The 12,191-nt window shown below is 44.1% G+C and overlaps 1 protein-coding gene across 4 annotated transcripts in view; it reads right to left on the bottom strand.

Annotated features, from left to right (window-relative positions):
- Positions 1-4,374: 4,374 nt before the first annotated feature.
- The window catches only part of ESRRB (estrogen related receptor beta), a 155,073-nt gene continuing 147,256 nt past the window's right edge, over positions 4,375-12,191 (bottom strand). For all 4 annotated transcript variants that reach the window (XM_083502712.1, XM_083502713.1, XM_083502711.1 and 1 more), the window contains 2 exons: positions 10,660-10,929; positions 4,375-9,050 (listed from right to left, as the gene is read on the bottom strand). In XM_083502712.1, the coding sequence (XP_083358838.1) occupies positions 8,806-9,050; positions 10,660-10,929 (515 nt within the window). In that variant the 3' untranslated portion in view covers positions 4,375-8,805. The remainder of the gene's footprint in view (positions 9,051-10,659; positions 10,930-12,191) is intronic.

Genomic DNA, 12,191 nt, shown 5'->3' on the forward strand with positions numbered 1-12,191 from the left:
TGGTTAGAACTAAAACTAATTGGATAGTTCAGATTTTGGGGAAATATAGTGGATTCTTCCTGCTGATTTGAGTGGAAATTCTACTATGAGATATTATCTGTGTGGACCTAACCCTCCACAGCTGATTTTGAAGGTGCACAGGGACCTTGTAAGGAAGAAGCAGATTTGTCGTGTGCCCCTGCCCCATATTTCCCCCGTAGTTCTCTGATTGTGCTTTTAATTGTAAGTGCGGTGTAATACGAAGCTTACATGTAGGCGTGACTTAATATAACTTTTTCATTAGCTGGTTTCTGTTTTTACTAGGGCCTGTGCCCCTACTTGCTACACTTGTCAACTCCACCAACCTCCATAGCCCAGTTGGTTAGATCATGGTGCTGACAATGCCAAGGTTGCAGGTTTGATCCCCATGTGGGCCAGCTGCCTATTCCAGCATTGCAGGGGGTTGGACTAGATGACCCTTAGGAACCCTTCCAACTCTACAATTCTATGATTCTAACTCCTTGCCCCTTTATTTACACTTCACATAAAAAGAAATCAGACCTCACCACACCTCTGCAGCTCATCTTGGGCCACCTGCCTGATCAGCTGCCTGCATCTGTGTCCTCTGGATCCCTCTTCCTCACTTCACCTGGGTTGCCCACCTGCCCACATCTCCCTCCTCCAGTTCCTTCCTCCTCACATCTCCTGGGCTTGCACCTCCGTTATCCAGATCTGTCCACTCCTCTCCTGGACCACAGACATCAACTGGATCCAGTTCCCCCTGGTTTATGGTCTGTGAGTAATCAGAGAGAAGGTAAACCACATAGGTTTTTGTGCTAGCCAAAACACAAGAGAGGCACTCTCTTTTTTTTATTTGTGCACATTTTTTTCTGTTCAGCAGGAGTTCTGGAGCATGTTGCAACTGGCATCCATTGTGGTTCATGCAGGTTTAGATGCACTATGGCTAGCAGCTGTAAAGGCTTGCCTCAGCCCTGACTGTTGTGGACCTATTGACACCATAGAGTTGTAAGATGGGGAGTGCTGAATATAATGTCCTTTTATCATTGTAAAAGGTGGACTCCTGATGTGGTTTCTACAACTAGAAAGCGATGGATTTCCCCCCAAGGTTTAGCTATTGATTAAAGCATTCAATAAATTTCAAGTTTTACAAAAAAAAAATCTGCAACGTGGCTAATGATATTTAAATCAAATACAATTTAAATCAAATATATACACTGCAAGTACCGAAAACATTTAACCCCCTGAAGCTGCCTTCAAATCAGATGTCATGCCAAGCCATGAGCCTGCCAGAACTTTGTAGTCTTGACCAGTTGCCAAAAAAGTCACAAGGACTGAAGTGTACCTTTCTGGGGAAGAGCTATGCAAGGTTTGTTCTACCACCAAAAAGGGTATCTGGGATCTAGATGCTTTGGAGCAGAGATGGGGAACCTGCAGCCCTACAGATGCTGTTGAGTTACACACACACACCCTCATTCCCAGCCATTGGCCATGCTGGATTTCTGTTGCTGTACATAAGGTGGAGCGGACCTGCAGAGCCCTGCTCCTTGCTGCTGCTTAATTGGATGGGTCTGGGGCAGAGCAGAGCAGCGGCAAAGTCGAAAGCATGTGAATTCACCCGCAGGAGTGTCAGGTTGGCAGCAACAGCCTCACAGGTGCAACCGTGTGGCTCAGGCATTGCTCCCATTCTGCCCTGTGTAGGTAAGCAACCATGGCCCAGGTATCAAGGAGTGGCTCTGTTCTACCGCACAAGCTGCTACTGAATTTAATGATTCTGTCTCTGTTGAGATTAATTGTAAATTTTGACCCAGGCCACATTCACACCATGTGTTTAAAGCTCTAGGACACCACTTTGAACGATCGTGGCTTCTCCTAAAGAATTATGGGAGCTGTGGTTTGCTAAGGGTGCTGAGAGCTGTTAGAAAATCCCCATTCCCCTCCCAGAGCTACAATTCCAAGAGTGGTTTAACAATTAATCTCACTTCCCAGGGAACTCTGGGGACAAACAACATAGCTCAGAACATGAGATTCTAAATCTCAGGGTTGGGGGTTTGAGCCCCACATTGGACAAAAGATCCCTGTGTCCCATCTAACTCTACAATTCTATGATTCTGTGTCAGGAGCGGGAGTCAGGCGCAAGTCGGTAATAAATCACAAGACATGAGTAAAGCTAACTCCTCATTCAAGGAAACAAATTCGACTCGGGGGCCAGGCCTAGTGAGCACAGGAACGCATCCCAGTAGATCTTTCCCCTCCTCACCAGGTCCTTCCCAAGCAATCTGAGACTATGTCACCATTTCTGTATTTGCTCTGCCCTCTTCATACCTCTGCTGGTTCTGGGAGACCAGGGTGGGAAGGGAGCTGGTTGCAGCAGGAGGGAGAGATTTCTTCAGCAACATCCCTCATCACTGCTTCTGGGGCCCCAGCCTGTTCAACCTCTGCTTCTGCCTCTGCTTCTGGGCTGCTCTTAGCCCCAGCTTCTTCCTCCCCCAGTCTGCTCTCTTCTCCCTCTGACCACTCATCATCATCCCAGCACCAGTCCCCTGACTCTGTGCCTTCTTCCCTTGGGGGGGTCCCCAGCTGGTATCTCCCACCACTCCTCTGCATCCAGCCAGTCCATGACATTCTATAATTCTAGCTCCCAGAATTCTTTGGGGAAGCTGTGACTGTTTAAAGCAGCATCATAGCGCTTTAAATGCAGGGTGAGACCTTACAAAATGTCTATTAGTTAGCGCTTCTGGCTTACTAACAGTAGCATAACTAGCTTTGCCTCATATTGCGTAATTATTGGACCCAAGGCACCTTTTGCTTTGGCCAAAAACCGTATTTCTCCTTGTTTAGCTTCATGGATTCATGGATCTGATCCATTGCTCATTTTCTTGGGATCTTCCATTGACATGCCATATGTTTGGATTCCATCACTGAAGACAACTGCTCCTTTTCTCTGAGCGGTTCTGTCATCTCCCTCTGAAAAACCTCAAGAGCATGTTCCTTTTTATTTTTCCTCCAAAAGAAGAGCTTGGGTGTTTGGGATGAAACCTAAGCATCATTTCCAGGAGATGATTATGCACTGCTGTGCTAACAAAATTCATGTTTGGGGTGCTTCTACACAAGAGCTCTTCAGTGCTGTTAAGACATTGCCTTTTTTTGCAAGTAGCAGGAAGCAGAATTAAAATTAGGGTTCCATACAGCTTTAGCTGTGCCCTTTCATATGGCCGAAGATGGTTCTATAATATCTTCTCACAAATAAGCTGCTCTCAGCCACTTACCTGGCTACTTCAGGTTTATTGCTTGCAGGTCTAGCTGGTTTTATTGTTTTCTTATTGCTCCCAGTGGGACAATTACTAAGTAATGTCTCCTTCAATAGGTGCTCTATGAATTGCTCCATGTTAATTTATTCTCCCATAAGGGAGTGGCCTTTGCTTTTGGTTACTGATTTCCTCATATCTTTTTTCTTAATTTAATTTTTCTTTTTTTCCATTTTAAAAAAGTAATGGGGGAAATAGGAAACCAGTAATTAAGCACATAACCCCACGGGGGAGGGGGTTCTGACGTGGAGCAATTTGCAGAGAGGCTATTCAAGGGGAAATTACAAGTCACCCAGCTAGGGTCAACAGGAAGCAATAAAATCAGCTGACCATACAAAGAGGAAGTGATTTGTTTACAGGCGCAGGAGCCTTGAAAAACATTGGTACTGCTTTGCTGGTACACATTGAACAGCCTCAATCTCCAATTATATTTTAATATTTTAAAACAATCACAAATCAGGTCTGGAAAAACATGGGAGGGCAGCACAGAAAGCAAGTGATGGGGGGGGAATATGGATGTTCTATAAAAAGTGGGTGAACAAAGGAGAGCAATTCCATAGAAAAGGGTTAGTGTGGAAGCATCTGTGGACTAGACAAAGTTAAAATGGAAGGGGAAGCACCCCACTTCAGAGGTTTGCCCCCAAATTCTAAAGAGCGACAAGGATGGGGGAAGAAAGGTAGTGCACACATTCTTGCTCCCTTTCCGATGTGTTTATTTTAACCCACAATGTGAATACAGTGGTACCTCGGGTTAAGAACTTAACTCGTTCTGGAGGTCTGTTCTTAAGCTGAAACTGTTCTTAACCTGAGGTACCACTTTAACTAATGGGGCCTCCTGCTGCTGCCGCGCCACGGCCACATGGTTTCTGTTCTCATCCTGAAGTAAAGTTCTTAACCCGAGCTACTATTTCTGGGTTAGCAGAGTCTGTAACCTGAAGCGTCTGTAACCTGAAGCATCTGTAACCTGAGGTACGACTGTACCTGGATGTACCATAGTGTAAAGCAAATCTCTCAGTGTGATAAGGTGAAGTGATGATTCGGAATACTCAATAAATGCAACCTCAACAGGATTTGTTTGTACATTTGTTTTATTTCTCAGTTTGTTCGAAATGACCTGTACCACAAGAATACGATTTATTTAATTAGTTATTTGACAGTTTTTTCTTTCTTTCAGGAGCAGATAATAGTTGAGTAGTTACTGTTTTATTTCACTCTTGGACTATGACACCCTGCATAGTTTTGCACAGGCTTTCCCATCTTTTCCCCTTTGCTTGTTTTTGGCTTCTCTTAACCATCAAGTCACCAGAGCAGGACTGGCTTTGGACCACATGACTGGCCAAAAAACCTCAGCCACATACATTCTTAGGGTTTCTTTCCTCCCTTTTTTGACAGCTGCTTTAGCATGGTTTCAAAATATGTGTTCGACATTTCTGAACACATGAGTCAGTCTGGTTATGTAGAGAGAAGAAAATAACGCCCCTTATTTGGCATGAACAATACTGTTGGGTTGTGGTTTTGCAGTTTCTTCATATTTTCACTTCAAAATAATGCCCGCTTTTTTCTCAGGTGCAAGGGGTGGTGGGTATCGCACCATTGATCTGAAGCGATTCCCGCCAACTTGGGTGTTTGCTTGCTGGTTGCACTAAAGGCCAGAGACTCCAGAAAGGAATGTGAATGCAAGCAGCATGTGTTGCCTCCATGGCTCAAAGGGAGGGTTGTATTTCAGAGCAGAAGACAGTGACCTATGTAAAGTTTTGGGAAGGAGAGAGTACACGGCAGGTTACAGGTAGGCACAGAAGTAGGGTGACACAGCTTCCTGGAAAGGGGGAGGTTGACAGATGTCATGCTTCTATTCTAGTGAAGGCACTTACCTGCATGCCTTGCCCTAAACTAATCCCGGGGTTAGCACTTGGGGACTTCATTACCTACTCCATGGAAGCTACTATTGTCTGAAGGCTTGCAGTTGTCAGAATCATTCTTGTACCAGTAGTTTGTACCTTACAAAATATTTGACTCCTATGTGCAGGACCGGATAATTGCTTAGTGCATGCTTGCACACACACACACACTTTCTGCTAGTTCCAAAGGCATGGAACCAGAGCTGTCCCCATATTGCTAAAATCTGAAGCTGGTCTGTGCTATCCACTCTCCCTATAAGATCTAAAGCATTACCAAGTTGCTGCTCTGGTTGATTGCTACTGTCTTCCTCAGATGTATGTTCTATTAAATTAATTGGAATATGTTGTCTCAGCCCCCTCTACGATTATGGACAGTATCCACATAATGCCTTCCACCTCCATGTGGATTTCCACGTGCACAGTGGGACTTTCCCCCCTCTTTGCACCATGCAACCTCCCAAAATCGGCTTTGGAGGGTTGGGAGAACCCCTGGAAGAGATTTAGGGGATCGGTGGTCAGAGGAGAGTGGAGAAGTCCCATTGTGCAACCAGAAATCCTGTACCTTTTCACTTAGTTTTTACCAGTCTTCTCCAACCTGGTGACATTCAGATGTTTTGGATTACAGTTCCCATCCTCCCTGAAAACTGGCCATTCTAGCTGGGGCTGATGGGAGTTGGAAACCCCAAAATCATCTGGATGGCATCAGATTGGGGAATGTTGGTTGAGAGTGATGCAGCTATATCTCTGATTGAACCAAAAAGGGCGCAGTGAGTCATGGACAAGCAGGCTCCACATTGCCTCTGACTTCAGAAAAAAATAAACACTGGTACAATATATCCTTGATTATGCAGAGGTGTGGGCAATGCCCTACTTGAGAGCTTACCAGAATGGCCACAATTGGAGACAAAAGACTGCACTAAATGGACCCTGGGTGTAACCCAGCAAGGCAGTGATTTTATGCTCCAGCAACATAAGATGACCTTAGGCTATTTGCAAATGAACAAAGTGGTAGTTTTACAAACATGGGAACAAGAAGCATTTGTTCCCGCATTTATTGCATTTACTGAGTCTTCACTTGTTTACTGCCCCAAAGTGGCAATGAAGGAAGGCTGCTTTAAATGAGCATGAAAATGCTCCTCCCAATAAGGACCCATGATTGAGGCCTGTAGTGCCAGGAACTCTTTTTCTGGCCTTTAGCACAGAAATCCCGCAACCATGCTTTGCAAAGGAAGACACAGGAACATAGGAAGTCTTGTGCAAATTCAGGTCTATTTGCCCGTAGCCCAATATTATCTACTTTGACGTGCAATGGGTCTCTAGGGTCTAAGCTGGGGGCCTTCCCCATCACCTGTGATCTGATCCTTTTCAACAGAGATGCCAATAAAGGAACTCAGGACCTTCTGCATGCCAAGCAGGCGCTCTGCCAGTGAGCTACGGTTGTCCCTTACATGTGATGGCTATTTTGGAGAAGAATGACAATGACTGTTAGTAGGATAAAGAAAGCTGGGGAGAGAGGAAGGCTACTCTGAGAAAAGGTGCATCCATCAAAATACTTTCCCCCATGAGTGGAAAAGAAGTAGGGAGCCATTTTGAGCAGAAAACTGGAGCTGTTTGTCATCCAAAAACAAAACTGTCAGGAGATTGTAAGTATGGTCCAGCCCCCAAATCAGTTGCCAACCGCAGGCGTCCGAAGGGAGCTTCATGATTACTGTGTTTATTTCTGTCGCATCCTTCATAGTCATGGAAGACCAGTTTAGCAATCTGCTAAATCCTACCCACTTTTTCCCTCTTCAAAAAAGAGGACCTTTGGATTAGCATCTGGATGAAGCACCACAGTGAATTAGTACAAAGTAAAGAAGTTGAGGCCTCTGTTCTGATTTACCTCAGGAAGCAGACAGGACACTGCCCAGCCCTCACTTGGCAAATGATATATATATATTTGCCATCTATACCTTTTATTGCTTTGGTTAGACCTATTTTCACATGTTGTTTTGACCACTCCCTTTGGAACTAAAATTCACTTGTATGGTCATCTTGGCTTCAATGCTGCTTCTGCAACAGTGGGTTTAACTCTTGAACTCACTGCTGGATCCCAAAATAACCATGAAAACAGACACACAAACACATCACCCTCCTGAAAAGCCACAAACCAGTCAAAGCCATCTGGACTTGTGGCTCTGTGGGACTGATGAGAAGAAAAGTAATTAATCTCTGAAAAGAGGGTTGGCAGGGGCCACGCTAACTTGGAAGCCATTATTTTTATAAATATAACCTAGAAACCTTACCTCCCCAATCCCTCAGTGGGGAGGGAGAAGCAGAGGCACTCTCTTACTTATCACTTCAAGCCTGCCATTCAAAACAGGTTTTGGCTCAATATAAGCCTTGTACCCTTGCCTCCCTTCAGTTACATTCAAGCTGGATTCAAGCAACTGACCTCAATGAGAGAGTTGCCACAGTGGGAAAGGAATGCGGAGGCAAAAATTAAGTATCTCCCCTGGGTTGTTTTAGTTCTCTTAACATGGCGCAAGCCCAACAGGTAAGTTCTTCTAATTCTTCTTCTCCCCTACCTCTCAGGGAATATATCCAATATTTGGATTTGGAGCTTGAAATCTATTGGTGAGGAAAGACTGGGAAATGCCCTGGTTTGGGATAACTTTTATTTTGGCCCACTCCCTGTGATTCCAGTGACCTCGGGCCATGTGGAGAAAGAAGGAAAGGAGGTAGAGGGTTTTCTTTTTCTTTTTAAATAGCACCACGTCTAGGAGGGTGAAGGGATGACTGAGTGACTACAGCCTTGGAACAACAACAGAAAGTATCCAGCTACTTCCCTCTGCATGTTCTCACACAACGAGATCTTCTCTCTCTTTCTCTCTCAAGGACATGTCTCCAGCTTCTCTAGTAACCACCACCGGGAATGTTATGACTGCACATGGGTAGGGGAAAGCCAGGTGCAAATATGCTGTACAATATCACAGGATATCTTACACAGTCAGGCCTGTCCTTCCCAATAAGGAGGGCCTCTATGTACATGTTTTCTGTGTAGCTTGAGCACAGGAGGCAGCCATTCTCGACTTAAGAGATCCCATGACGCTCCTCCCCAAACAGACCACCAGCACGTGGACCACAGAATTGAGGAAAGGGGTCAAGCTGTGGACCCACTGACGCCCAGATATATTTTTTAATCTCCTCTCACGCCACCATGCTATGAATGTTACAAACTCTTATTTTTCACCATTTTCTGCTTCAGTCCCCACGCCCCTTCTCTTAGGTCAAAGAAGATGGGAATGGGCTGCCCTGGATAGTGCAAACAGCATCACTCTTAGGGGCTCCAGACTCCCTTTGGCTCCCTCTGCAAGTGCAAGAGCTTGTTCTATAATTTTCCAGAAAGAAAGAAAGGAGGGGGGGAAGAGTGATGTTGATTAAAAGAGTTTCCTTCTCTGTACACAATAATCTTCAGATGGATGTACAGACTGGCGTGGCTGCCAGATGGATGTTAAATAATTCTTCCATAATAAATGATTGGAGATAAAAGCCAGCTGCCACCTCTGTTTGGTTAGCTCCATGGCCGCAACCTTGGCTTCCAGTTTGCTTCTTGGGCCCTGTCAGACCTTGGCTTCCAGCATTTCTAGGAAGAGTTTGTGCATGGGGACCTTGCCCTGCAGTTTGATGCTATAGAAGTGCTGCACAGCCTTGGCAGCTGTTTGCCGCAGGAGGGGAAGGGTGAGCAGCAGCTTCCCCGCACGCCGTGGTTCCTCATGACGCTGGCTCAGCTCATAATCCTGGAGAGCTTCGTGGAGAAGGTCTTGGAGTTTCTGCACTGCATCCATGTCCTCTATGTGCATTGAATCTGCAAAGAGACAACCTTTTATCATATGTGGTGGACCTGTCCCAAGGTGAAAGACTTCTGGGAAAAGATTTATAATGAATTGAAAAAAATGTTGAACTATACATTTATAAACAAACCAGAGGCCTTTCTTCTTGGAATAACAGGTTTGGAATTGCCCAAGAAAGATGTTAAATTATTTTTGTATGCCCAACTGCTGCTCATATTTTGTTAGCTAAAAAGTGGAAAACCCAAGAATTACCAACAGTAGAAGAATGGCAGATGAAGATGATGGACTTTTTGGAGCTAACCGACCTAACCAGAAAAGTCCGCAACCAGAAGGAGGAGGAATATCAGGAAGAATGGAATAAATTTAATGATTATTTAGTTAAATTTGTTAAGTTAAATTAACTGGAAATAGCTTGCAGATACTTAATAGCTTAGAATTTTATTTATGTTAAGTGATGAATTAATATGTTTAATTATATAAGGTGAAGATTTAAGGATGTTAATGTTTAAGTTAAATTTCATAAAAATTGGGATTTGGAAAACCGTTAAAAGGACATGGAATGAAATTCAACCAAGGGGAAGCGAGGAAGTCACTTAACAAAGTTAATAACTGTAATTTTCAAGAAGGCTATGATTTATGTTTGTTATGTTTGCTTGTCGTGTGTGTGTGTGTTTGTTTGTTTATAATATTGTGAAAACCAATAATATTTTTTTGGGGGGGGGAGAATCTGCAAAGAGACAAGGCAAAACAAACCAACCAGTGAAAAAGTGAGAGGGCAAATTTGCCTGTCCTTTAAGAAGAGCTGATGCACCCTTCTTATGCATATCACTGTCTTCTGAGGTGCGGTGTGAGAGGCAGCCTTCTCTGTGGCATCCACCACCTCCTAGATGGAACTTCCTGCCCTAGAGGTTAACACATATTCCACCAGCATTTGAGAACCTTTCTTTGTTTACAAGCCTTTGATTCTATTACTGTTTGTGGCTGCAATCTAATTCCACTTACCTGGGAGTAAGTCCCATTGCATTTTCCAGGACTTCTGAGTAGACATGGTTAGGATTGCACTGTAAGTTATGGGTTCTTGTATTTTTAGTTTGGGATCTTATGGTTCTTTCTAACGCAATTTTCAGTGTTGAGGCATTGGGGGGGGGGCTGTTTTTAATGTATCTATTTTTCATGATGGAATGTTTTTAGATAGGCCTCTCTACAATGTGCAGCTGCCACAAGCCAGGTTCAAGCACTGGCTCTGTATCACAGAGCCTTTTAGTGGCAGTTTTCCAAGATCACGGTAGCATTGGAGTTAGTAAAAAATGAAGTGAAGCAAACCACAATGCTGGTTAAATATGAAATTGCTACGACCCAGTGATCTGGAAGCTGTTTCGACAACTAGGGGGATATAAAAACTAAAGGAGGTGCTCAGAACATCCTTTCTACCTTGACCACTGTCAGACTGAACCAAAGGAATCATAAAGGAATGTTATCTCACTCTAGTAGTCTAGAAAGTCCCCATTTGGACCACATGTAAAGCTCATGAACCCAATGTCCAACCCTTTCTTTCAGTGAGCCTTTCAGTTGCATGGGCGATGGTGGCCAGACTCTCATGTCCATCCCAGATGGTAACCTTACCTGAATTGGCAAGAGCCAAGGCCTTGAGTGTCACAAACTCTTCCTTCTCCACCTTCAGCTTCTTATACCTGCGCACAAGCTGCAGGATGGCCAGGTAGAGCTCCAGCAGGCCCGTCAAGCGAGAATGTTCCTCATCCATGATGTAATCTTCAGCATAGACCAATTTATCCTCATAGGGTAACGAGCGGTAGACGATACCCAGGATGAGTATCTCCATCCATGCGCTCTGCAATAGGCTCATCTGGTCCCCCAGGGAAAGATTAGAAAAGCCTGGCAGGGCAAGAAGAGCAAGTCAACTTACGTACACAAGTAGGAGACGATGTTTTAGCACTGCCTGCTCCAAGCCCTGAAGCTCAGAAATCTGGCGGGGACTCTGTTAGGTCACCCAATGATGGAAACCTCAATATTCCCATGGGGAGCCCTTGGCCACAAACATTTAACCACAGTTCAAGGTAAAAAAAAAAAGCTCCTTTGACAAAGTGCTAAAAAAGGAAGAAGTGAAACTTTCAATCATTTCACTCACAGATGTGCCACATTTTAAGAGCCAGTTGCATTTGCAGTTCCACATGGTAAGCCACTTCCTATGTCAGGCATGGCCAAACTTGGCCCTCCAGATGTTTTGGGACTGCAGTTCCCATCATCCCTGACCACTGGTCCAGTTAGCTAGGGATGATAGGAGTTGTAGTCCCAAAACATCTAGAGGGCCAAGTTTGGCTATGCCTGTCCTATGTAGTTTGGGTGATTTTAACCATTCCATGACACACATGGATTTTGTAATGGAATACTTTTATTCATACAATCCCATTTGGAATCACCTTCAGCTTGCCACATTCCAAAGCTTCCCATTTGCTTTGGAAGCTGCACACATGATTGAAAGAAAGAGTAAAGACTCAGGTGTTTTATTTAAAAGGACTGATCTATGTAATTTAGGTGGAACAGCTGCCTAATAAACCATGTATACTATAAACAAATAAATGCTCTCCATGTATACTAAAAACAAATAAATGTAGAGCTGTGGATGTGTTTTCACACTTGCTGCCATAGAATAGCATTAAATACTGCCATGTGCCTGGCTATTAATGTTAGGCTTGCTTATACATCACACCAACAAGCTTTGTAGCATTTAATCACAAAAGTCCATTCACAATCCATTAAGTCCATTCAGGCTGCGAACAGAAGGACCCCCTCCATGAGTGCAACTCCCTTCCAAAAACAGAAGCTCATTCCCTTTACAGAAAAAAAGTTAAGATCCAAGTCAATTTTTCTTAACAATGGAACTCAATCCAGTTTTATAACATTGCCTCCACCAACCAGAGGATCATTAATGTTACCTTAGGACCCACAGGAACAAACAGCACCTATTCTGACATGAACACCAATTTGGGTACCAGGCAGACCAGACAATGAAAAGCCATGAATGAAAACTGAACAAATTAGAATTAGTAGTATTTATTGAGATCCCCACAACGGAGGAATGCTGTGCTTGAAAACTACATAGTAAGATCATGTGTGTTGGCAGGAATTTTTCTAGG

This window comes from Podarcis liolepis, assembly GCF_965112155.1.
Source record: "Podarcis liolepis genome assembly, chromosome: 1".
Lineage (NCBI taxonomy): Eukaryota > Metazoa > Chordata > Lepidosauria > Squamata > Lacertidae > Podarcis > Podarcis liolepis.